This window comes from Parus major, chromosome 4 (assembly GCF_001522545.3).
Source record: "Parus major isolate Abel chromosome 4, Parus_major1.1, whole genome shotgun sequence".
Lineage (NCBI taxonomy): Eukaryota > Metazoa > Chordata > Aves > Passeriformes > Paridae > Parus > Parus major.
The window spans coordinates 63,649,413-63,675,343 of NC_031771.1; the positions used below are offsets into that span (position 1 = coordinate 63,649,413).

Below are 25,931 nucleotides of genomic sequence, written 5' to 3' on the forward strand. Positions count from 1 at the left end.
TTCATGTGCATCTTAATCTTCTGCAATAATCTACATAAAAGATGATGAATTTTTTCAGAGTTTGGTTGCCCCAACCCTGGAAGTGTCCAAGGCTGGGTTGGATGTGGCTTGGAGCAATCTGGGATGGTGGGAGGTGTCCCTGCCTTCACCCATCACCCATCACCCAATCACCTTGTCTGCCTCTGCAGACTCACCCCCAAGCTGCAGGAAGGTGCTTATCCCTCAGTTAATGTAGCAGAGAAAGGAAAATGCTTTAAATTCAGTCTCACACAGGCCGTGCTCAGATCCTCAGATGCAGGACGTGCCCATGGCTCAGAGCATCAGACCTGAAACTGGAAACACCCCGGTTATGCTGCTTGGGAAGTCTCTGCTGCCCATGGTGATGGCTTCAGATCAGGTTGTTTTCCTCATTTTATTCCAGGAATAATGTGGGATTCAGCCTTCAGAGACAAAGGACTCTGTTTCAGACACAGTTTTAATAGATAAGCACTAGTTTTTGACTATGAATTTCTGTAAAATGCAGCCACTTCCAGCTCATTGCCCAGAGACTCCTGGGGATCCTCTGCCAGCAGTGTTTTCTTTGGGCTGCCTCTTCGGAGTTTGGAAGGGGAGAGTTGCACAGCCTGAGTGATCAAGAGCAAAGAGAGCAAAGCTTTGCTCCAGGTACTGCTCACATGGCAGTGCCCCCCAGGTGAGCCTGAAGGTCACTCCCACCTTCACCTGCTTTTGTGCATGTCCTTGATCTGGGAAATGCCATTTTTGTGGCTATGGGTGGTGTCAGATCTAAAGGGGGTGAGTGGCAACTTCACCATAAAGGTCAGAAAAATATTGTTTTGCAAAGAGAAGAAAATACATGAAAGCAATTTATAACCTGTGTTATTGTTATACCTGGTTCCTTTTCTATATTCAGATTTTACTTCTTTACTTTGATTAAAGCTGACTCAGTCAAGCTGCTAACATAAATAGCCTGGATACCAATTCTTTGAATCCAACCTATATTTATCTGGCATAGGTCATATTTATCTAGCACAAGTCAGCGTCAAATAAACAAACATAGCCTGGCTTGTACGAAGCCAGACATGAAAAACAGAACAATCAAAAATGAGTTTTGGTATTACAGAGGAGGCAGTGGAAAGCAGACAGATTATTATTGGGAGAGGAGGGTTTTTGTGGTGCTTAGGAATCAGTCTGACGCAGTTGTCAACAGAAATACATTTTTGGATTTTGTTCCTAAGCTGTTGGCTGGGGACAGCACCTGGTGCACCATTCTATGTGAATTCCTGGGAAAGAATTACTGAGATGGGAGAACAGGGGGAAAGGGGCAAAAAAGCAAATATGAGAGAGCAGTGAGATGATATATATTTATATTATATATAGATATCATATAGAGATGCTGGGGGGCATGGTTGTCTGGCAGGGCACTGTGCACACACTCTCACCCCCCCACCCCAATTTCTGTTGTCCCCATCAACAATGAGGATTTTCATTCCCTTCCCCACTGTCTTTATATCTGTTCCTGGAAAAGATGAGGTTTTGATGAGATGGATGTTTGTCCTGCCCTTGAAGAGCTGTGTAATCCAGCTCAAAGGAGTTCATCATCTTAGCAGACAAGATGTGTTTTCCTCTCTTCAGCCTCTTCTCTATCATAACCCACCAAATGAGTTTCCCTCTCTCCTCCTCCTTCTGATACCCAGCAGGAGCAGTTGTGGGGTGGCAGAGGGCACAGCTGGGCACAGGTGGGCATCCCCAGCAGAGGTGCCAGCATGAACACATGCCCTTAGCAACCTGTCAATATGTGCAGTGATTCTTGCTGCCCCCCAAACCATTCCACTTTTTCATCTGCCTTCCCTGGCCTTGCTTTTATATTCTATCCCTTCCCTCACCAACCAGATTTAATGACAAAGTAATATTCACACACCATGCCAAAAGAAAAATCCTTGGAGAATAAGAGCTAATTTCCAACACATGCTTCTTTAATCTCCCTGGGCTTACTTATCTTGGGAGCAAAGCACCATTTCCAGAGAGTGATTTCCCATCACAGAGGAGCAGCATGCTCCTCCTCCTCCTCCTGCTGGCTCAAACACATCCTGGTTTCTGCAAACCCTTCCATAGACATTCAGATCAGGTGTGTACTCTCAGCACAACCGTGGGCAATTATCCCACCGTTCCCTCTGGAACAGCAAGACTTTGGCTGCTCTGATCAACTTTCCACCTGTGGAGCTGTGTGGTGTTCTGCAGCTTTAGTTAAGCTTAAAAAGACAAGCAATGAGATGGTTTTTACATGCAAATGCACCTTGCTTAACTTAGTAAAAATAAGGCAAGGGATTTTTTTATACAGCTCTAAAGTGTTTTGTAATTATGATTTTGTATGCAAAATTTTTGATAGATAATAGGGGGTATGGGGGAAGGGAAGTCATGTTCTGAAAAGAAATACCAAAACATCTTCCACTAGACCAGGCTGCACAAAGCCCCATCCAACCTGGCCTTGAGCACTGCCAGGGATAGGACAGCCACAATTTACTGAAAAAAAAAAAAAAAGTGTTTCGTTCAAGCTTTAAGTCTTGTAAATAATTTTTAGATCCTCAAGTGAAAATCCATAATAACATGTGAAATATTAACCTTGCCAGACAACATTTTATTCTTCAACTAGTGAATCACACCAGTAAACAAATTCTCTCCTGGATTCAAGAGGAAATGCCTGGGAAAAAGAAAAGATTATTAATGTGCTGTTGCTGTGCTCTGCAGCATAAGGATAATAAGATAAGCATAATACTCTACATTGTGTCTGTGTTTATGCCACTCCACTTGCTCTGGGTGGGCAGTGGTAAGATTTGAAAGAATTCCTAATTAAAGCTAAAAATATACCACAGATATACTTGTCAAATGAAAAAAGAACAATACAGCTTTTTGTAGAGAAGAGAACAATTTCCCAATGCAACATAGGATGGTCTCACATTTAAACAGTCAGAGCATAGTTCTTTTCCTGTCCACAATCTCCTTGTCCATATGAGTAATTCTTCCTGATTTGTCATTTTTTACTGTGAAACTTCTCAAGAAATCAGGCATCACTGCCCTGATGTCACCCAGCGAGATAAAATCAGTGCTCCAGGCACATTGAAGGAGCCAGGACTGCACATAATTCATTCCACATATTTCACACATTTTGAACATTTCACAGCTCAGGAGCTGTCCCTGGCCCAGCCACCAGGAAATGCTGTGCATGTGAATGGGACTGAGAGCTGTGCTTCAGGGATTCGGCAGCGAGGGGATGCATTTTCAAACGGGACTGTAAAATTGAAATGAGACTGGCTCTTGTTGTGATAGGTCCTGGCATCAGTGCCATGGAAGCTGAGGAAGAACGTTTAAGAAACCCTCTGTGTTTCAGAAATTCACTGCCCTTCTCTCTGTGAAAGGATGAGTTTCTTCAGAGTTCTCCAGGGATTCAGAAGTAGATTTGTTTTTTTTAAAAAAGTTGTCTACTTATTAAAGCCTATCTATAGCAGATCCATCATGTCTGATGTTCTGAGACTGAGACTTTTATAATCTCATCTTCTGCTCAGCCCAGGGTTCTCCTCTGTGTCTCTGCCCTGCCCTGACATGCATAGAATCACAGAACCATGGAATGGTTTGGGTTGCAAGGGACCTTAAAGATCAGCCAGTTTCAGCACCCTTGCCATGGGCAGGGACACCTTCCACTGAGCCAGGTTGCTCAGAGCATCATCCAACCCAGTCTTGAACTCTCCCAGGGTTGGGACAGGCACAATATCTCCAGGAAACCTATGCCAGGGCCTCACCACCCTCACAGTAAAGAATTTCTTCCTAATATCCAATCTACCCCTGGCCTCTCCCGGTTTGAAGCCATTTCCCCTTGTTCTGTCACTCCATGTCCAGTCAAAACTCTCCCTCCAGCTCTTTTGTAGTCCTTTATGCACTGCAAGAGGTTCTAAGGTCTTCCCAGAGCCTTCTTTTCTCCAGGTGAGCACCCCCAGCTCTCCCAGGCTGACTCCAGAGCATCTCTGTGGTCTCCTCTGGACTGGCTCCAGCAGCTCCGTGTCCTGCTGGAGGTCCCAGAGCTGGACACGGCGCTGCAGGAGGGGCCTCAAGACCTGGTGCAGCCCCAGGGCAGAGAGGAAGAGGTGCTGTAGAACCAGGAGGATCCCGTGGGGTTTGTAAGGAAGTGAAATGCATTTACTGTGCACCCTGGTGAGGGTGTCCAAGGCCTCACTGGGGTGTAGCAGAAACCCTCCTCCCACCCCCTGGTCCAGGACAGAGCTTTCAGGGACCAGCCTTGCTCCTGCACAGGAGGTGGCCATGAAGATGTATTCCAGAGAGAGATCCCCTTTTTTCCTTTAAAACAGGAGGCCCAAGTGATAAATGAATAAAGGGTTTCACAGCCCTTTATTTAAAATAAAGACTCTGTTTTTTTATCTCTTCTGAGACTTACAAATGGTTTCAGCCTGCAGCAGGGATTGCCATCGAAGGCACTGGATTGTCTTTTAGTGGTTTGTCTCCTGCCATGCTTCCAGCACACAATAATCCCAGGTGTCCAGTGAAATCTTCCTTCCATCTTCTCCCAATTACTCAGCTTAATCTGTGCCAGCCTGTAATGGAGCCAGGCAGCCTTGTGAGACATTAATGTGTTCTGTGATTGTAGCTTGCTTGCCAGCATTTATGACATTTGCAAAGACAGTGGTGAGTCATGCGAGACAAATGGCTAGTGCTCTCTATTTTTTATGTATGTATATAATTAGATTTTGCAGCACAAGAGAAAAGAGCCCCTGTCCAGCTTGTCAGTAGAACAATAAAAAGGAAAAAGAAAATTTTCTTTGGCAACTTTTTTCAGCGTGACAAGTGGTTTTGATGATAAGTTTCTCTTTTTTTTTCCCTAAGAGTTATACAATAATTTCAGCTCTGTTGTTAGAAATACACGACAGAGCCAAGAAACAGGATTGTTGGAAGCAATTAAAATATGGCAGCTATTCAAATAGATTCTGTGTCCTGATACAGCATGTAGGATATCCTGAGTTCTTTCCTCCAGTGGTTTTGTCTGTGGGTGTTTAGTGCACTCCTCTCTCTCAGGACACTGTTTTGTGTATCAATGGTGTCTTTTCTTCCAAGATCAACAAAAGCCTTTTCAAATCCCCTTGGTGGTCTCTGCAACAGAGCTCTGGTGTTTTCTCAGTGGGACTTCTGACTAGATTTATAATTTTCTCCATCCCTCATATCCGACACGGTCTAATAGATAACACACAGAACCAGAGGTTTTGCTTCAGACCATAACGTTGAGTCACTGTGCAGCTTTTGGCAGGCAGTGAAGGCTTAAAAAATGTCCACTCATTTCTGATGACTCAGTTTGAGCATTTTCATACCTCTTGGGCTTGAATTTTCTGATGGTTTTTGGGAACTCAAAGCACACACCAAGCTCAGTTGTACAACCCTGCTGCAAGCCCAGCCCAACCTGGATGGCTAGGAATGGAGGAGCCCATAATGAGAGAGCACTGTGGGGAATGTTACTCACTGGGTTTCAGTTTAAGGGTAAAAACACCAAGGTTCCTTCTGGACAAAGGGTTTTGTTTGCACAACATGACAATCCTCAGTGAAAGTGCCATGGTGTAAGCACGGCAAGGAGCGTGACCATGGTGAAACCCTGACCATCTGACATCTGGGACATGCCCTGTGCAGGGAAAGACATTTTCCATAAAAGTGCCATCAAATTTCTGGGGAGATCTCCCACACAAATAAAAGTCATCTGCCCCACAGCTCCAGGGAGATAAACAAGCCACTTCAGAGATGTGAGCTATGAGAATTCATAGCAGGTGTGTGCACACTGCAGTGCAAGCTATCCACAGCTCCCAGGGAGTCTCCTGACGTCTAACAGCTGGTCCTACTGTAAAAATCATTATTGCCTTCAAGTAAACTCAGGGACAGTTCCCTGCCAGCCCTGGACACCTCTAATTGAATTACAGGATACCTCTTGGATTATCAGCCAGAGGATGGTGATCTGGCAGTATCAGATCTATTATCCCTCCATGGAATGAAATGCCCAAGGTCTCCCCAAGCAGTGATGGAGGTTCAGCTGGAATTGTTCACTCCTGTGTGGAGGGACACCAGGGTGTGGCTGAATTGAAGCGGCAAAGAACAATTGGAACATTCAAGAATACTCAGGAGCTGTCACTGTTGCAAGTCACAAGGCAGAGCTGGGCCATTTCTCTGTCTGAATGTGCTTTTAGAGCTTATGAGCCTCAAACTCTCCTGGGAAAGGGAAAATCTGTGACAGAGCAGAACTTGGACACAAAGCTTCACATTCAAATTAACTCAGTTCAGTACCTACAGCCCTGCAGTTACGAGGTTGTCAGCAGAGTTCAGGGAACAGTGACCAGAGGTCCCTCTGGCAAACACACATGGCTGGTTTGTACCAATGGGAAACTCATGGAGAACAACAGAATAAAGATTTTGGAACTAGTTTTCATCATCAAGCAGCTTCAAAGGAGTCACAGGCTGTTCCTCAGCAGTGCCCTGCAGACCAGCCCTCTGCATTGCCCTGATGCTGCTCTGTGCCAGAGGCCACATCTGCATCCTGAGCACCAGGAGAGGCTGGGCTGGATCCACACTTGGCTGGAACACGCCCTCAGCATTTTAGAGTTTGGGTTTTGAATATTGAAAGTGTGATTGCTCTTCTTCCTCTCCAAATGGGATTGATCCAATGATCCAAACTTGTCCTTAAGACCAGAACCATTGAGCATATCCATAAAAAAATTCCCAATATATACAAACACCAGCTCTCATGAGCCAGTTTAAATTTTGAGGATTTTCTTTTATTCTTTCTATAATTCTATGACTGTATATCCATCTTACTGCCTTGAATTAATTGGTGCAATGATAATAAATGTCTAATAAACTGTCTCAGGCTCCAGTAATTTCCATGGATTTCACCAAGAATGGTTTGTGTCTCTCTAGTTCCCTTGATAATGGGGAGGATCCTGATTTTCCAGCAGTGTGACACAGTTCAGCTGAAGCACACCCAGAAACATGGAGGTATTTGCAGGGTTTAAAGTTTATCAGCATAAACATTGCTGGAAGGTAGTGGGAATACCTGTGCTATTTATTTCCAGAATATAAATTGCATACTGTTAAGACAGAAAAAGTTAGGAGTGAATACCCTCTACAGAGAAGAGAGACCACTTTTGGGGTCTGAGGGGAAAGGGGAAGCAGCACAGAACAGCTGAGCCTGCCACAGGCAACAGGAGCAATTCCTCATTTTAGCAGTGATTATGTCAAAGCAGAAAGATTATAAACCCCACCTGAAAAAGAGAATAATAATATATGGGACGAAGGAAGATGGAAACAGAAATCGTCAGGTAGAGTTCATCAAGCAGAAGAAATGCTGCAGCACATAAGATATTGAAAAAGCACAGTCAGGGAGCACAGCAGGGATTGTGTGTCCATCAGTGCCTGGGCTGATGACTAAAGCTCTTCCACAGGGATGGAGTGCAGCGTGCCAGAGCAGCCTGGCACAGAGAACATCTCGCTGGCAGCTGCCTCTGGGCCCTGGGGCTGACACAAAGTGGTTAGCAAGCACCTCCAGAGGCTTCTGCTCAGAAACCCTGTCAGTCAGCAGGGTTAGGAAAGAGTTGTTTAACAGTCCAGACAATTGTTTGTATACTTTCACACCTGGATAAATCAAGACAGACAGGAAGAAAATGCTCCTTTCATCCTTCTTCTCATGCTGCTGCCGTAAGAAGGGGATCAGCGCTATCAGGACAGGCTCCCCCTCGAGAGGCAAAGGAAAACACAAAAACTGCCACTCCTTTGGGCATATTTGCCCAATGCCATGTGATTTACTGGCTTTTCTTACCCATTATTCTCTGTGCAGTTTCTAAATCTCTGTGCTTGGTGGGGCTATCACCTGCCACAGCAGCATCTCCACTGCTGAGCCATGAGGTCTAAAACCCATCAAGTTTCCTTGTATCCTCCTATTTGGCAACACAACACATTGGTCAGAGCTCCTTCCCTCCTTCCCAAGGGATTTACCAATGCTTTCCTAGTGGCTACCACGTGTAAAGGAAACCTCAGACCATTCCTGGGTATTCCAGCCCCTTCCACCTTATTTACCTGTTTAAGGAGCTGTACCTTGGTGTGTGCACAAACAGCTCTACTGCTTCTCAAATTTTTTAAGATCAAGACTACTTCTCAAATTTTTTAAGATCAAGTTGCTTTTGGCATGCTAAAGGCTTGAAATGTACATTTCCTCTTACCCTCCTTGTTGTGGAGGTCAGAAAGCTGAATAAACTCCATCTTCCCTCATTCCTCCCTTTCCAGGTAGCATTGAAAATATAATGCAACCCAAAGGACAACATCCCAGGAATCCCTGCTTGACAATATCCTTGGAATTCCAGTAGATGTTAAATTTTGTCTTTTTTTTTTTTTTTTGATGGTTTGTGACATGCTGACAAGTGGATTGCTCACAGATGACATTAATATGAGTGGCTGACACAGCATTTGCAGGACTCTGTCCAGACCACTTCTTCTTGCTGTTATCTCTGTCCTTTGTCATTTCTTTTGAGATTGGTGCTTTGGAAGAGCTGCAGGCCTTTGCTATTATTCTCTACTCCATAAAAACTCAATTACTGGAGTCTGACAGCCTGCCTGGAATCCAGGGGGACAAAGAAGGGCCCAGCAAAAGTAAAACCAGAACCCAGCTGTGCAACCCTCTGTACCACAGACAGCACCACAGCCCCTCCCACGACCCAGGAACGGGCAATTAACACTAATTAGGGAAAGAGGCAGCTTCCTTTGGGGTTTTTGGGCTCTTGTTGTGCTATGAATTCAAGGGAAATGGAGGAGAAGGGGGTTTTGGCAGGGCTGGGTGCTGGTGCTGAACCTGGGTGGATGCAATCCATTCTCAATCCAGGCTGGGGGATGAACAGAGCGAGAGCAGCCCTGGCAAAAGGGTCTGGGGGTCCTGGTCCACAGCAGGGGGGTTGGAACTGCATGACCTTGAAAGGTCCATCCTGTGATTCTATGAGTCTATGGAAAAGTATATTTTGAAAAGGTTCTGTCAAAAAAAAAAAAAAAAGGGAACCATCAGAAGCTAGCCATTATTTAAAATTACAAGTTTTTTTTTCTTTTTTTCTGCAATTTAATATATTTATTATGCTTTTAATATATTCATATTAATACAAAATATAATTGATATAAAATATGTATATAATAAATATAATTTAATTCTATTTGTTGATATTTGTTTGTCAGCAAATGGAGAAATAAAAGAGCTTGGTACATGCTTTAAATAAAACTTCTACCCCCTTGCTTCTTATCCCTGACCAGATGCTGCTCTTTGGCCCAGTGGCATTAATGGAGTAAGGAAGGCAATCAGAAAGTGGCTTCAAGAGCTCAGCTTGCAAAAAGGCTGGAGAACCTTTTCCTCAGGTTTGAAAATTGTTCTTTTGATCAGAGATAAAATATTTTGCTCAAATTTCAAGTTTTATTAAAACTTTTTAAAATTAAATGTAAATTAGAAGACAACTTTAAACATAATAATTTAAAATATTTACATTGAAGTTGTCAAAGATGATTTTTTCAGAAGCACGTGGAAGTCTATGTTGACTAAAGTGATGGAATCAATCTAAATTCACTGAAAACTCTGGTCCACACATTACTTATTCCTCCTGCTTTATAGAAAATACTTTGTTCTTATAAAGGAGAGTATAGGGATGAAGTTGTGTTTGGCTGTGACATAATTCTTCCTCCCCTTTCCTTTCCTGAAAATCCATAATTTAAAGTAGATTTTATTATGTTTGAGGGGCAATCTGCTATTTCTGAAGCAATAAATATGACACAAAAAGACCCAAAGGTGCTCTTCCATCACAGTTTTGATGTTAATGTCAAAGACAAGCCTGAAACCTGAGAGGCCAATTGCCAGCCAGGTGCTGAGTTATTCCAGGGAGAGGACAGTAAATCTGAATTTCTTTACTTTCCACCAACCCAGATCAAGAGATTTCCTCTCCACACCCATTGAAAAAATCCTCCAGTGTAATTTTTGGTGGTGGGTGAATCCAGAGTTCAAAACCTTTGTAACAATCTTTGGAAAACAAACGGAGCAGGAGATGGATGTACTGATGGCAGCGATTCAGTGCGGAGTTGATGCCTTTGAGCGTGATTTGGGGTTGTTTCAGGGCAGGAGCCATGGCCAGGGTTACAAACGCCAAACTTTGTGCTTGACATTTACCCCAGCGCCCAAAGAAGCAGATTTTTACCCCTTTTCTTGCCGAGTTTGCTGTCTGCCGGCTGAGCGGCTCCCCGAGGAGCCCGAGAGGTGCCAGTCCCTCCCTGAGCCCGGAGCTGCAGCTGGGAAGAGGAAGAGGAGGATGAGGAGGACTGGTCCTTTCCAGACAGCCAATTCAGCCAGGCTCTGCCACGGATGTTCCTCAAGAGCCCGCTGCCCAATTCCCAAAATCCAGCACCCCATCCCTCCCAGCACACCCAGCCTCGGGGACAAGGGCAGGTGACATCTCGCCAACCTCGTGCCACAGGTTCCTCTTCCAGCCCGGGATTCTTCCGAATTTTCGCTTTAGTTTATGAACAAAACACGCTGTTTGCCAACAGGGGAGCCAAGCCCGCGGAACGCCTCTTATTTGTTATTGCTGTTTTCATGCACCAGGTCGCCGTGTCCCTGTAGCTGCCGAGGGGAGTGGGAAGGGCTGGTTTGAAAGCAGGAAAAAAGAGAGCATCGTTTCCTCGGGGAGCCCTGTTTCCCGGGGGGAAGGAAGGTTTCCCGGCTGGAGCGGGGAGATACGGGCGCTGCGGGACGGAGGAGAGAGGGGGCGGCTCCTCCGCCTGCCTCGGTAAGTGCTGCCGGCGGAATCCCCATCCTCATCCTCATCCCCATCCTCGGGCAGATCCTGACCCCCCCTTCCCCCGGCCCGGCTCCCCCCGGGCCCGGCTGCCGCTCCCCTCTATTGCAGTCCTGAAGCCTCTGCCCTTTCAAACGCTGTCTCCCACTCGGGAAGGGTTCCCTCCTCTTCCTCCCCTCCTCCAGGACAGATCCCCCCCGCGGCAGGACCCGCAGCCTCTCCGGGCTGATCCCCGCAGTCCCGGGCTGATGCGGATGTGCTCCTCAGCATCCTCGGCCGCCTGGGGCTGGGGGTTTTGCTGTCCTGGGGCTCGGCGCTTTTGCCCCCAGAGCTTTGGCGGGTCTGACCCCAGCAAGGCTGGATTCGGCACCCCGGGGCTGTGGGTTTGCACCCCGGGGTTAATGTCTTTGTACTCAAGGGCTTGGAGGTTTGCAACCCAGGGCTTGGGGGGTTTTGCACCTCAGGGCTTGGGGGGTTTTGCACCTCAGGGCTTGGGGGTTTTGCTGCTCAGAAGGTGAGGGTTTTGCCTCCCAGGGTTTGGTGCTTTTTGCTCCTCAGGAGTTGGGCTTTTTGCACTCCAGCTCTTGGGGGTTTTACTGCCCAGAGGGTGAGGGTTTTCACCCCAGGGTTTGGGGTTTTTGCACTACAGGGGTTGGGGGTTTTGCTGCCCAGAGGGTGAGGGTTTTGCCTGCCGGGGGTTCGGGTTTGGCACCCCGGTTCGGTTCCTAAGGCAGTGAGCAGCCCGGCGTTTGCGGGTTGAAGTTGCCCGTGAGTTTCGGGGCTGCGATGTGGCTCCGCTCTCTCCTCTCTCCCCGGAGCAGGCAGCGCCTGCCCCGCACTCTGTGGCTCCCAAACCCCTGTGCCGGCTGTGGGTGAGGATTCCGAGCCCTGCTTCGGGACAGAGATCATCAGCTGGAGGCTGGGAGCAGCTCCGAGGGGAGGGATCCGGGATCCCGGCGAGCCCGGCCCCGGGTGCCCGGCAGCGGGGAGAGCCCCACTGAGCTCCGGGACAGCGCCGAGCTGCTTCAGCCGTGTGCCCAAGGTAAGGATCTCGTGTTTTGCTGTGTTCCCAGCCCCAGGGCTCTCAGAGAGGCTGTTGGAGCCGTTCTATGCAGGTTTGGGGGTGGAAAGAGAAATGCTGTCCTTCCAAGGGGAAAGTTGGGTAGCAGGAAAGTCAGCGCAAGGCTGGCCGGCCTCCTCGGGTCCGTGTTGTACTGCTGGAAGCATCCCCAGGCATTCTCCCCCTCCTTTATCGCCACCCACAGCCTTGCACAGTTCAACAAATGGCTTTCGGTGCTCAGCAATCACCGAGCTGCTGCAGTTTTCCCGTGGGGAGGAGGAGGGAAAGGTGTGCGAGGTCCTGGGGCTGTTCCCTGCTGCCAGGTGCTGGTTTGTACCTGATTCGGCAGAGCCTGGCAGCAGATGTATTCCCACTAATATATTTCCAGTTTTCATCATTCCTCGAAGATTTTAAAGTGCAGTCAGCCTTGAGATTGCAGGGCTTTCTTTCCCCCCTCCCTTGTCATCAAAATATGCCTTTTACTGATGAAATTAACCTTTGGCTTGAGATTTGTCTGCTGAATAAATCAGGTCAAACTTTCTGGATATTTAAAGGGAAGCAGAAATGGTGGAGTTGCTTTGCTCAGGCAGCCTCAGAGCAGAATCCAACCCATCACTTTTTTGCAGGGAAGCAAAACTATAATGCCCAAATAAGAACAATGCAAACCCTAAGGCATCCGAGGTCCCCAGGAAACCTGGGAAGATCCCACCTTATGGTACAACTGGGCATTTATCCCTTTGATTTTACAGGAAAGACTGGGAGAGTGATGATGTAGAAAGACTCTGGGCTATCTCAGCAGTGTAACCACAGGGCTGTTCATCTCTTAGGAATATTTAAAAGCTCCAATATTTTAAGCTGAGGAAGTGCATCCCAGGGAAAGATGGCATATCCTGCTTTGTCCCAGTAATTTCCACAGGGAAGTTAAGATGGTATCATCCCCTGCTTTCCTGTACAGTTCTCCCAAGTGGTTGGAGAGCAGCACTTAGTTAAATTACTGAATTTAGCACATTTTGGATATGGGTTGGCTTCTCAGTCAGAGGCAAAAGGATACAGACATCCAGCCTGGGCTGTGACAGGGACTGTGGATGAGCTTCCAGGGAATCTGCCTGGGACTTCCAGGGACTCTCCCTTCTTAAAAGGGATCAGGAGCAGCAGGATGCAGTTGTCTGCACCCTGAATTAGGGTTCAACCTGAAGTTTCAAGAATCCATCATTCCTTATTTTTATTGTTGGAGTAATGGATGTCAAATAAAGACAGCCTTATTTCCAGGCCCTCAGCCTTTTTGTTGATAAAAAGAAAAAAACATGACAAAAGAGTGTTTCTCTAGTATTTTGTGAGTGTGGGCACATCTGCTGTTTTTGTGTGCTGTCATACTCCTGGATTTATCCTGCATTAAGGAGCCTGCTGTGAGTTTTTCACTTGAGAAGACCTTTTAACCCAGGCTGGTGGCTGAGATGGTACTTGAGGAGCACAGAAATCTTGCAAAGAGGAATTCTAATAACCATGTCCTAATTCTCCTCAAAGTTTGAGAGTGGTGTGTGTTCTCAGAGCAGTGTGAGTAATGATCTGTTTTAATTAGAGTCTTTCTAACGCTGATACAAACTTAATGACTGTGTGGGAACAGTCATTCTTTGCAGGCAGGTGCGACTTCAAAATCTTCTTGTCTCAGTGTCATGTCTAAAAAAACCCAAATAATTAATCCAGGATTCTTCTCTATCATTCTCATCTACCCATGAACAACAATTTGGCAATGATTTTTTAAAACCTGAAGACCAGATGATTTAGACTTTAAAATTTTACATAGATTTTTTTTAGGAAAAAATCCAGATTTTTTCATCAAACCTGATTTTTTTGCTGTTCACGCCTTAGAAGCCTATCCTAATGCAGTGTGGTCTCCTGGGAGAACCCAAGTGTTCAAACTGGTCCATGTGGTTTTCCCAGCTGGCTGTCCCTGAGCTGTCTGTGTGGAACACAGAGCGAGGAGAACGGCCTGAACGATTCTTCCTGCCAGGAAACGTGGCTGCACTGAAATCCAACTGTTCCACAGGAGCTCATCCAGTCTGATGACACCCTCAGTGGAGCTGTTAGAAAGAATGGCACAGATTATCCTCTTTCCTGTCAATTATGGGAGAGCTGGAGACTGGATTTTTTATTTTATTGTTATGGGGTGTTTGTTACTCTGATGTGGAATGTTGTCCAAGGAACATTTTCATTAGGCCTGAGGTACTTAAAACACCCTGCAGACTTTTAGCAGTGCTGACCCAGGGGGCTGCCTGAGATGATGTCCAAAAAACCTGCTTATTTTCAGTGCTGGAGGAGCAGGAGAGCTTCAGGTTTCAGCCAGTGATTCCCAGCTCCAGTGAGGAAGAGCTTTCCTTCTTTATTTATTTTTTCTAAACAGTTTGAGCCTTTTAATTTTGTTTTTTATTTTTTATTTTTAACTTGAAAGTAAGGAAACCACTAAATCCAGCAAATAAATGGAAGTCAGGGGACGGAGCTGAGGATTTTGGAGGATGAGTAAGTGCATGAACACATGATTACATCCAAGGACACAGTCACTATTGCTTTCAGGAATGCAGCCCAGCTTCACAGTTGTATAGGAATGCTTGGAAGAAATCAGCAGGTGGAAAAGAGACACCTGGGTGGCTTGGAATTCTGAGAGGTTTTCAATATAGACCCTCATGGTGGGGGCTTTTAAGGAAATTTAATAATCCTGAGTTAAGAAGGAAGTTCCCTGTGTGAAAAAATACTTGTCTGGAAGGTGACATGCAGGAGGGGTAAGTGCAGGGTGAGTTACAGAGAGGTCAGTGATGCTCTGTCTTTACAGGGGTAGGGGTTGGGGAATGTGGGGCTCTAGAAATCTTCAGCTGGGAAAATTGTGACTCATGAAGTGGTGATATTTACAGGCAAAAGAAAACTTAACCAGGGCATGAAGGATAATGTCTGACTTATTGAAGTGAAAAAAAGTTTTTATGAGACTCACTGAGCATTACAGTGGAAGAAGGAATTCATCTGTGAGGTGATGGAGTTTCAAAAAGATGGAGAAAACTTAATTTCCTAGTTTAATGCTATTTTCCCATCTAAAGCACTGGACTCTGAGCTCTTGTTGCTGCACAGGAACAAGACCTTTGGATGGCCACAGCCCAGTGGAAAGGTCAGCTCAGTGCCACTCAAATCAGCAAATCTTGTCAGGGATGGTGGTGAAAGGGGAGCAGGACAAAGCAGAGATCATGCCCTTAGGTAAATCCACAGAGCATTTATCTCTTGGAAACTGTTTGGGGTTTTGGTCCTTCTCAGAGGCTCAGAAGAGCAGGAGGGATGGGCAGGAATCCTCTGTTGCTTCCCTAGGAGGAATGAGCAAGTTGTCAGATGAGGAGGGAGCTGTGGCTGTGGCAGAGGCTGCAGAGCCCAGCAGTGCCAGAGGGGCTGGATGGGGCTGGGTTGTGTGGTGCCTCTTCCTGTGCAAGGACCAGAGGCACCGAATGAAGCTGGCTGCTGACAGGCTCACAACAAGCTGAGAACAAGCTTGTTGTTCTTCAGAACAAGCAAAAAGAGGTGTTTCTTTGCAGGGTACAGAGCTGAGCCGTGAAAGTTGTCGCTATAGGAGGTCATGGATGCTAAAAGTTTGCTGGGCCAGAGGGGAAGCAGGACAATTTCATGATTCAGAAACCATTGAAACCATCTTAAGAGGGAATTCTGGATCATAGGCTGCAGGAAGGACAAGGAGATGTCAAGAACTTTTTTCTGCCTTGTTCTTGCACTCCTCCTAAGGCAAAGTTTGGCCCCTGTGAGATGAGGCAAGTTGGGCCACAGGGATGTTATCCAGGTCCACCTCACACTGCACTCAGTAGGATCCCTGGAGGTGTGGGATTGACCTGAGGGTACTGTGGAAGCAGATCCCAGTCACAGAAGAAGTGATGATATTTAAATACAACCATTTGTCACTGGGAAATATTTCTACAATTCTCTTTTCCCCACAAGTTTTTTCTTTGTGTTCTCTCAGCTATGCCAGTGAGCTTTGAACTGCTGGAGTTTTTGCAGGGCATCATTCCCACCTTCCCACCTGCCTGTGACACCTCTTGGTCAAAGTCTGGGAACTGAGCTGTGGACACAAACATGTGGATTTCCTCAATGAAAAAATCCTCAGTTAGGGGGTTAACATCACCTCCCATCTGGGCACAGAGGGAACATGAATCTGTTCAGGCTGCACCTGATACACCTCAGTTTGATGATTTTCCAATCCAAATCATTCTGTGATCCCATAATTCTGCTCCCTGGGTAGCTGCTGGCAGCCCTGCTTGGCCATTCAGACTGGAGGTGGAGCTGCCCACTGTGGTGGTAAAAACCCTCTAAACTTCAGAGCCTGAAAATGCACCAGGACAGCCCAGGGTATAGCACAGACTGTACATGGGGCTATGAAACAAGCCCCAGCTGGTCTGGGGGTGGCCAAGATGATAATGAGACTATAGAACCACAGAATGGTTTAGGTTGGAAGGGACCTTAAAGATCATCTAGCTCCAGCCCCCATATTACATGGACTTGGCATGCTGTCCAGTGGGATTTAGCCCAGCTGCTTTAGGTTTTTATTTCAGTTGTTTTCTTTTCCTCTCTCTGCTCTCAGTACATTTCTATTTATTTTTTTTCTGATCTCATGCTTCATCTGATGATGCATTTTCATTCACAGGAGGGCTTTTAGTTGTCGTGAGGGACCTCAGCCAATGCTGTACATTTATCCTCACCCTCAGGATTTCAGACACTTCTAATGGGCTGCTAACCACGGGACAGTGATGGCACAGGCACAGCAGGGTGTGTGGATTTTTCCTGGAGCAAATGAAGCATAAATATTATTTCCTTCCTCCCTTTCACACACATACCAATCATCATTAAAGTCATTCTGGTTCTCCCCTTTTGTCTCCTGCAGATTTTAACAGTGGAAAGATGCTGATGGACAGGAATGAAACCTGGCTCTCTAATTTCTCCTCTGCTGCCTCCTCCTTTGCAAGGGGAGGGGTTGGGCTCCAGGAGGTGCTCACTGGGCTGGTCCTCACCCTCATTGATGTGGTGACACTCCTGGGAAACACCGTGGTGTTCCTCTGCCCGGTGGTGGAGAAGCGGCTGCGCACAGTCACCTACATGTTCATCATGTCCTTGGCCATGGCAGACTTCCTTGTGGCCTGTCTGGTGATGCCTTTCAGGTGAGGAGCATCCCTAGGGGGGAGCAGAGGAGGACAAATGTCCTTTCTCCATCCTCTCTGGGAGCAGGGCTGGGATTCACCTGCTGGGCTCAGGGCTGGGCTCTGCGAAGGGCTGAGCTGTGGCGTGGTGGCTGAACGTGCTTCCCTGCCTCTGCTCTGTGTTATGGATCCCCTTGTGATGCCTGGAGACAAATTCCCAAGGGTATTTTTGCTGTTGGCCACACAGGGACCCTGGCTACTGATCTAAACTCAATTTCCAGCTTTGCATGTGGAGCTCCAGTTGTTGAGCCCCCTCTCCCAGGAGTAGCTCAGCATATGGAATGTAAGGAATTTCTTCAGTATAAGCAGAGGAATTCAGGCTTCCCCTGTACCTCATGGAGGAAGAGCCACTTGAGAGGTGTCCCTGCATGAGGTTTATATTTATGGGAGCTTCACTCCTGGCTAAAACAGTGAAACAAAAGCAGAAAGCAGCTGAGTTGTCATCCTGGCTGCCTTGTCCTGCAAAGCAGCCCTGAGTTTGTGAAAATCAGGGAACTGCTCCCTGTTTAGAGTTCATGGGGCAGTATGAGGAAGCTGAACTCTTTTCATGTTCTATGCTTCAGTTCTCATGGGGCTGCCTATTCCTTTGAATTTGGCACTGAAAAATATTGTCCCGACAAGCAATTACAAACTGAGTTAGAAGTTCATGGTATCAAATGAAAAAAAAAAAAAGCAGTTAATGCTTAAAAAATATTTTAAAAAAATATTACTGCTAACTTAAATTCCATGCTCAATGAATTTTAAGTTCAGGTTCTGAAATTATCATAGAACCATAGCTTAGGTTGGCAGGGACCTTTAGGGATCATCAGGTGCAACCCCTGTCCTGAGCAGGGACATGGGCAGCTGGCCCAGGCTGTTCAGAGCTCCATCCAACCTGGCTCTGAACACTTCCAGGGATGGGACAGCCACAGCATCTCTGGGCATTCTCACTATAAAAAAAAAAAATTCTTCCTCCTATCTATTTTCAATCTACTTTTAGTGGTGTTTTACTTAAACAACAAAAATTGCAAAGGGGAGCAAAGCTCAGGGCATGGTTGGTGCTTCGTGTCCCTCCTGAATGTCCTGGTGCTGCCTGGTGGGAAGACCTGCCAGCTCCTGGTGGCCACATGGTGAGGAATGGACCCTGCTGGCTCCAGCAGCGTTCTCCAGCCCTGCCAACACCGTGGCTGCTGTTTCACACTTTCCCACTGTTTTGGCTTCACATCTGTGCTGCCCTTTTGGGTTTCAGTTTGCTCCTCAGTCGGCAGGTTATTACGTGCCAAAGGGAAGGAAAAGAAATTATCTTAGGAGGCAGTTTGGCTCAGGAAAATGTGACAGAAGGGAAAAACAAATTTGTCACTTTGTGTCTTAATTTCATAAAAGTAAGACTTTTGTTCTGCTCCTGGCTTGGCTGGTTTGCAGCAGTGGTTTTTTGTTTGAGTACTGCAGCCAGCCTGTCATTTCCAGGCTGAATATTTCCAGCCATTCTTTACCTCTGCAAGCAAAAGAGCAAGGCAGGGGTGACTTCACTCTGTGGTTTTTTTGGCTTTTACTGCTCCTTGCTATCCAACATAATTTCCAAGCTGCAGAGACTTTTTACCTCAGAGAAGAGGGGTCAGGTGTCCATTACTCCACGCTGTGAGAACATCTGCAGGTCAGGTGCATCCCACCAGATGTGTGCAGGTGAGAACTGGGCACCTGCTCACCTGGGATCTGTGTGCCCACAGCAGCACATCTCCTTCTGGGAGCCCAGGGCACACCACAGCCTCTGCAGCATCTCTGGGGATAAGGAGGGCTCTGAGGAATGGCAGAATGGCACCCAAGTCCAGAACTGAACCTGTGCTCCAACTCAGATGCCCCTCTGTAAAGGATCCATGAAACCTTTCCATGTGTGTGCTGTGGGGTCCTGCATGCTGCCCACGGTGTGAGGACAGGCTCTGCTGTAGTTTGCTTGGATTTTTGCATGGAGTCCCACAGAACAAAGAGCTGCTGAGGGCTGGGACCTTTCATCATGCTGATGAGATGTAGATCAGGCATTGTTTCTGACATCAGGCTGAATCTTTCTCCCTTGCTGGACACCTGAGCCCTGCAGCTCAGCAGCCCTGATCTCACTGTATTTAACCAGCAAGCTGGGAAGTTACAGCAAAATTAAAGCCTTGCAGGACTAGGGAGTCACTCATCAAATTCACTCACAGTGGTGATTTCAGCATCTCAGGAGTTGCAAAAAGCCGGAGAAAGGAAGGAGAAGCAAATGGTATTTCACTGAATGCTATAGAAACATGCATCAGCCTTCCTACAGCTGCCATATGCTCCTTCCTTCGCTGCTCACTTCTCACAGGCCCTTCTTGACTTTGTTAGAAATATTTCTGGTACCATGTCTGCTTTTTGCTGGCGTGTTTACCTTGCTGAGGCATTTATGAGCCACATACTGTACAAGCTGCATGGGCTTCCTCCTAGCATGTTTTGTATTTTTTTTAACCAAGAGTGGAAATCCTTTCTGGTTTTGAAGCATTTCATCAGATGTGAAGGGAGTTTCTTGGAGGTGTCCCATGCCCTAGGAATTGAGGAGAAATATTAAAAGACTGTGCTGTGTCAGGCACTGGGAAAATGCTGTGATAAACAAAGCTGGGCAGATGTAAATTTGGGGAGCTTTGTGGGGCAAACCAGCCTCTTTCAAGGCACTTAGGCTGCAAGAAGCACAGGTTTGCTCTTGTTCAGTCATGCTCCAGCTGTGGGGTGCTCCTTTCTTGGGTTGTGCTTTGAGGATGAATCCCTGCTGTCTGAGCTGTGTGCCCATCTTTAGGACCTGTGTGATAAAATACAGCATTACCTCAGCACAGTCATAAAGAAATAGTCCCAGAATGGTTTGGGTTGGAAGGAACCCTAAAGATTCTCTTGTTCCAGCCCTGGGCAGGAACACCTTCCACTAGACCAGGTTGCTCAAAGCCTCAGCCAGCCTGGCCTTACACACCTCCAGGGGGGGCACAAACAGCCCTCCCAGCTCTGATTTCCAGCTGTTTTCTCTCACAGCATCATTTATGAGGTAACGGGGATGTGGCTGTTTGGGAAGCTGTTCTGCAAGGTCTGGATCTCCTTCGATGTCATGTTCTGCACAGCATCCATCGTCACTCTGTGCTTCATCAGCCTGGACAGGTACTGCTCCGTGGTCACCCCCTACCACTACTCCAGAAGGATGTCCCGTGGCAGGTGAGTGCATTTGCTCCTCACTTTGGGTCCCTCCAGGTGAGCTGTTAACAGGTAGCAGAAGCAGAGTGATGTGGCAAAAGGAGCTTTCACCATTTACAACTGCAGAAAATGCTTAATGAGGTGCAGGAGAGGACAAGGATGTGGCTGAGGGGATTTTATGGTGCTCCTGGGACAGTATTTTTTGAGCTAAGGAAGGTTTGCAAAATGGGGTAGAAACCAGTGATGGTTTGAGTTGAACCTACATGTTTTCCCTGTCCAGTCATTTCATAGAATCACAGAAAGGCTTGGGTTGGAAGAGACCTTAAAGATTATCTTGTTCCATCCTCCTGCTGTGAGCAGGGACACCTTCCACTAGACCAGACTGCTCAAGCCTTGGCCTTAAAACATTTTTAGAGATGGGGAGGAACTTTGAAGAACTTCTAAAGACTAGGTGAAAGGAGACCCAGAAGGATGCATGTAGCAGTAGTCTTCCCTCTCTAAAACTCACCATCTTTTCTGAAGTGATATTCAGGGAAAACAGGGAAAGCTTCTGAGCTCCCATGAGGGTTTCATGTGAAAGGCTGAAATGAGGACTGCAGGGTGGGGAAAGTCATCTGATGGTGGGCAGAAAGGACACTGCAGCAGTGGGGTGCTTTACAGGGTGGGTTTAGGCTCTTCTAGGTATGTTTTTCCTGCCGTCACTCTTGCTGTATGTTATTTGTGTATCACAGGCAAAGAGAGGAGGGGGCTGTGTGGCCTCCCTTGCAGATTCTGTCATCTGGTGTCCATCAGCTCCATCCCCATCAGGCCCCAGAGGGTGAGATAATGGCCAGATACTAAAGCTGAAAGCAAAAAAATTTACAAGCTATTGTTTCAAATGCTAACAAACATCTGTAAAACCTTTCCTCATCTTTTCTCAGCCAGCTCAGAGCACTCAAGCTGACCCCAAATCTGTCAATTACAGACCAATTACCCAATTGTTAGAGATACATACATCTGGACTTGGTATACTCCAGCTTTTTCCCTTCTCCACGCCCTGCTGGACTGCTCAGCAGTGATATCCCTCACAGGTTACCATGGGGATTGAATTGTACTGGATGTTCTCAACTCAAAATTACTCAGACCCTCTCTCCCCTCTGCATCTCTTTCCTTTTGCAGATGCATCGTGATGACCTGCATGGTCTGGGTATATTCATCCCTCATTTCCTTCCTTCCCGTCATGCAAGGCTGGAATGAGATCCCTGGCGTGGACTTTGATGCGGGCAGAGAATGCATCTTTGTCACCAACTGGGTTTTTGCCATCGTGGCTTCTGCCCTGGCGTTTTTCCTTCCCTTCGTGGTCATGTGCAGCATGTATTTTTTCATCTACCGAGCCTCCCGCCTCAAGGCCACCCGCATCATGTCCCAGACGCTGGAGATCCACTACCACCCCAACAGCAAGCGGCAGAACCACCTGCAGCTGGAGAACAAGGCCACGAGGACCATCAGCATCATCATCTCCGTGTTTGTGCTGTGCTGGCTGCCCTACTTCGTGCTGAACGTTTGGCTGGCGGCCAGAGGCACCGACTCCACCAGCACGGTGCTGCTCGGCACCTTCAAGATCATCACGTGGCTGGGGTACTGCAACTCCACCATCAACCCCCTGCTCTACGCCTTCCTCAACAGGGACTTCCAGCACGCCCTCAAGAAGCTGCTGATTTGCAGGCGCAGGTCTCAGGTGGATGTCGGGGAAGACATGGTTTCCATAGCCACGTTTGCCAGGACTGCTCCAGACCTGGAACACAGCGTGACGGTGCCCAACGGTGCCCCAAAGGGCAAACCCAAGTCCTAGGGATTCAGGACCGGTCGCTGGAGGTGGTGATACAGAAAGTGCTGGAGCACATCCCAATGGAAAAACAAAGGCTAGGAAAACAGGGGAAGGAGGGGCTGGAATATTACAGCTGGGGACAATACAACAAAGATGCATTTCTTCACCTTCCACAATTTCAATAATGAGGAACTCAGATATTTTAGAGGCAATTTGTTGTATTAATGGAACTAATTTATTCCTGGATAATTATTTTTCCAATGAATATTTCCTAAGACAAATTCAACCTTCATGTTGGGTAAAAAAAAACCAACCCAAACCAGTATGGTGTAACGTGACCTTACATTTGTGCACATCCTGGTGTTCTGTGTCAGGTAGGACAATGTTTCTTATCAAGCCACCGTAGCTCTTCATCAGTTTCTTTACAGATTTGACCAGTTTTAATAACTCCACGTGTGCCAGTCAGTGTATGGGAATTAGAGGAGGGATGTGGCCAAAAAGCAGAGCTCATTTCCTAAAGAGGCAGCACTCTGCAGCCTGGGCTGTTGCTTAGGGTCCAGCTCACTGCTTCTGCAGCATCTGGATGTTCAGAGCTTTCCGTGGCTTTCTGTGAATTATCTGTGAGTTTCCTTGTTTATTCTGGAAGGGGACATTTCATGTGGCAGACCTCAGGAGATGACAAAGACTTGCTGTAAAACCAGGGGCACCACGGTTTCAAAGCTACAGGTGGCTGACACCATCCAAAGATGGGATGTGAACAGGAATTATTACTTTTGTCTACACTGTGGTATCAACCACAGAGACAGAAAAAAACCATGATAAATGGGAATGATTGTTTTTACTACTCCCAAGTGCTTGTCTGGATTTCCACCAGCACTGGCTCCCTGCAGGAAAGCAACAAGTGCCTCACTGAAGGATTACTCTGGAAAGGTAGCAGGGGACTGTCCTCAGAGGCAGCAAAATGCAGTATGACCTGCCTGGAGCAGCTGAGCTACTGAAGATGCCAGCAGAAGGGTCAGGAGTTCTTTCTCTCTCAAGAGCCTGGTAGAAAAAAGCAACCCTGCCCTCAACAGTGGTTCTCCTGTGAAATGACTCTCCATGGAGAGGGTGAGGCTTGCCAGACCCTATGGCTCCAGCAACAACATGGAAGTGGTAAGTAACTACACCTTACTCTGGGGGAAGCATCCCATGGGCACAAAGGTGGACAGGGCAGGAATCCTGCTGCTGCCACCCAGGTCATTTTGATAAAACAGGACAAGGAATGGGGGGGCTTCATTCCCAAGAGCTATGGGGAGGAAGGGAGCTGAGGGATAGGCAACATCCTGTGAAAGAATGGGACGGACCCCGATGCTGCACAGCACAGCAGAGCCCCAGGCCAGAGCCCCTCTTGCAGGGCTGTGAGCTCACAGCTATTGCAGTTTGGGTGTTTTCCCACAAAACAGCTGGCAGGAAAGTACCCATCATTCACAGGAAAAGCTCTCAGATTAGAGAACAGCCTTTCTCTGTCAAACCCCAGAGCAGGAAGGGACAAAGGCAGGGACACACTCACACACTCCAGTGCTTAGAGAAGCCAAGACTGCTCAGGAAGTTCAGAGCTGAGCATGGCCAGATGCTTTTATGGCTGGGCAGGAACCTCACAGGGGAGGACTTGTCCATGCCCTTGAGGGCAAGTGTAACATCCCAGAATATGCAGACACACCTGGTGTGAACACACAGGCCAGTCCTGGTACTGAAATGCTGCAGGGCCCTTGGAATAGGCGGCTACCCACATCCAGGTATACAGCAAGTTAAAAATACCTTATTCCTCATTTCCTGTGCCCCACCTGTAATCCCTGAGCTGGCAGGGAAGGCAGAGAGGCTCCACATGTGGCCATTTCACTGTGCAGCTGTAGATGATGCCAACAGGGACATCCAAGGGAAGAGGACACACTTAACTCTCCTGCTTTAACCCAGCTAAACACAAATTCTGTTCCTGATCATATTCACAGCAGCATTCTGGTTTCACCTGGATAAGCCAGTATTTAGGAGAGTTATCCAAGAGGACATGGGAGACAATCTTTGTAATCTACTTCTGCCTTATCACAAAGCTGCAGGGTGTCAGCTGGTTTAACTGCTGGTCACAGTGTCCCACCACAGTACAGTAATCCCCAGAAGGATTTGAATCCAGTATCTCTTTAGGAAACTGATCTCAGAGACTTTAACAAATTTAAAGCTGTAAAACAGAAAAATACAATTGTACAAGAACAGTTCTAATAGCGTAAGAATTATCCTTTCTCCCCTCTCTGGTGAGCCTCCATAATCCACCCAGTTTAGAGCTCAATTCCCTTCTTTCTCCAGATCCTATCTTGCTCCCAAGCAGCACATTCAGTTTTGTGTCATTACACATGCTGTGGCCAGTGAAGCAAAGGAAGTTCAGGAATGCAGAGCCCATCCTATTCCCACTGCACAGAGCTGCCATCTGCAGCACACACGGATGCAGGCTTCCAAAAGAAGCAACTACTATTTTGTCTTATAAATAAAAAAGTTTATTAAATCATTTAGACTTGAAAGAAGTCACAATAATCAATGCACTCAACAATTACAGCAAGTGCATCCTGTACACCACCAACCCAAATGGATTGATTCTGTATTGTATAAATAAAAATTAACATATTTACAGTGAGAAATAAAAGCATGGCATTAGGCAGTTAAATTAGCAGATTACACAAATGCCTACCAGTTGATTTTTTTTAAAAAGTACAAATCTACAAGATTACATACGACACGTATGACTTCATTAGGTTTAAATTTTCAGAATCACAACATTTTTGTACATAATTTTGACTATGGCTCTTCCAACCACTGCCTATAGAACCCCCCATTTAATGGCAAAAAGCTCCTTTTCCTTCTCTACAGTTTCATCCGTATAAGATGCATTCCCTAAGATCTACTGTAGTGCAGAAGTATGAAATGATTTCCTCTAATGACAGGCTATGGACAGTGACAATATGTACAATTGTGGTACTTTTTTGCTTTAAAAATAGTGCAGATTCCCAGTTTACCCACCAGGGACAAAAATGGAGTCAAAGTTAATTTCAAAATCATCTTCATTTCACCAAAGAGCAAGTGATCCAGATAGACACTCACTAGGTTTAGAGACTGTAATTTGCTCTATAAAAATACAGTATTTTAATTCTATTTACATGTTACAGATCTCTCACTCACCCAGCAAGCTGACATTTACAAAGCTTCAAAAAAAACCCAAGAAACCCCGCAAAAAAGGATAATGGAGCACAACATTGGCAAGCACAGCAGCTGGACCCGTCCGCTTCGGAGAGCAAAGGTAAGGAAAATGGAATGAGAAAGGTTTGGTTACTGGGCTTCGTGGGCTGTCAAAGTAAACAAAAATATGTCCAACACGTCTTACACATTAAACATGGCAAAAAAAGCTGAAGTAAACTATTCCCAAGATAAACATTCTGCATCATAGGATCCTTCTGCTGAACAATCCCTGTGAAACCTGCCGAGTGGAAGAAGTGATCCTGAGGATAGTTATTTGCTTGGTTGTCTGGAATGTTTATTTCCTGATAGACTCATTGTCCGTGACCTCTGCCTGAGCACGGGTTTGGGTGGGAGCTCCAAGTCCTCAAAGACAGGATTTTCTATGATTGCTGCAGCCTCTGGTCGTTCAGTGGGACTTGGGGAGAGCATGTCCTTCACCATGGTGTACTGAAAGAAAACACAACACATACTACATGAACCAATCCACAAACTCTTCCTCATTTCATGTCCTGGCTTAAGCTGTGGCTGTGTGAGCAAGTGGAAAATCAGCT

General features: G+C 46.7%; 2 protein-coding genes across 2 annotated transcripts in view; one reads left to right on the forward strand and one right to left on the reverse strand.

Moving 5' to 3' along the window:
* Positions 1-767: 767 nt before the first annotated feature.
* Positions 768-23,265, forward strand: LOC107202754 (histamine H2 receptor-like). The gene is made up of 5 exons (XM_015623677.1): positions 768-792; positions 11,731-11,895; positions 16,835-17,108; positions 20,157-20,333; positions 21,471-23,265. Exons 1-5 carry the CDS (start codon positions 768-770, stop codon positions 22,141-22,143), a joined length of 1,314 nt encoding a protein of 437 aa, XP_015479163.1. The 3' UTR covers positions 22,144-23,265.
* A 1,356-nt stretch (positions 23,266-24,621) lies between these two features.
* EIF2AK3 (eukaryotic translation initiation factor 2 alpha kinase 3) overlaps positions 24,622-25,931 on the reverse strand; it is a 42,069-nt gene continuing 40,759 nt past the window's right edge. The window contains exon 17 of the mRNA XM_015625415.3: positions 24,622-25,827. Within this exon, the coding sequence (XP_015480901.1) occupies positions 25,651-25,827 (177 nt within the window). The 3' untranslated portion in view covers positions 24,622-25,650. The remainder of the gene's footprint in view (positions 25,828-25,931) is intronic.

Excerpts from the sequence above, each read along its gene's own strand:
- LOC107202754 (XM_015623677.1), top strand. The coding sequence starts at position 768 with ATGGGTGGTGTCAGATCTAAAGGGG. Across the intron at positions 793-11,730 it reads TGGTGTCAGATCTAAAGGGG|GATTCCGAGCCCTGCTTCGG; the intron begins GTGAGTGGCAAC and ends GCTGTGGGTGAG. Across the intron at positions 20,334-21,470 it reads AGAAGGATGTCCCGTGGCAG|ATGCATCGTGATGACCTGCA; the intron begins GTGAGTGCATTT and ends TTCCTTTTGCAG.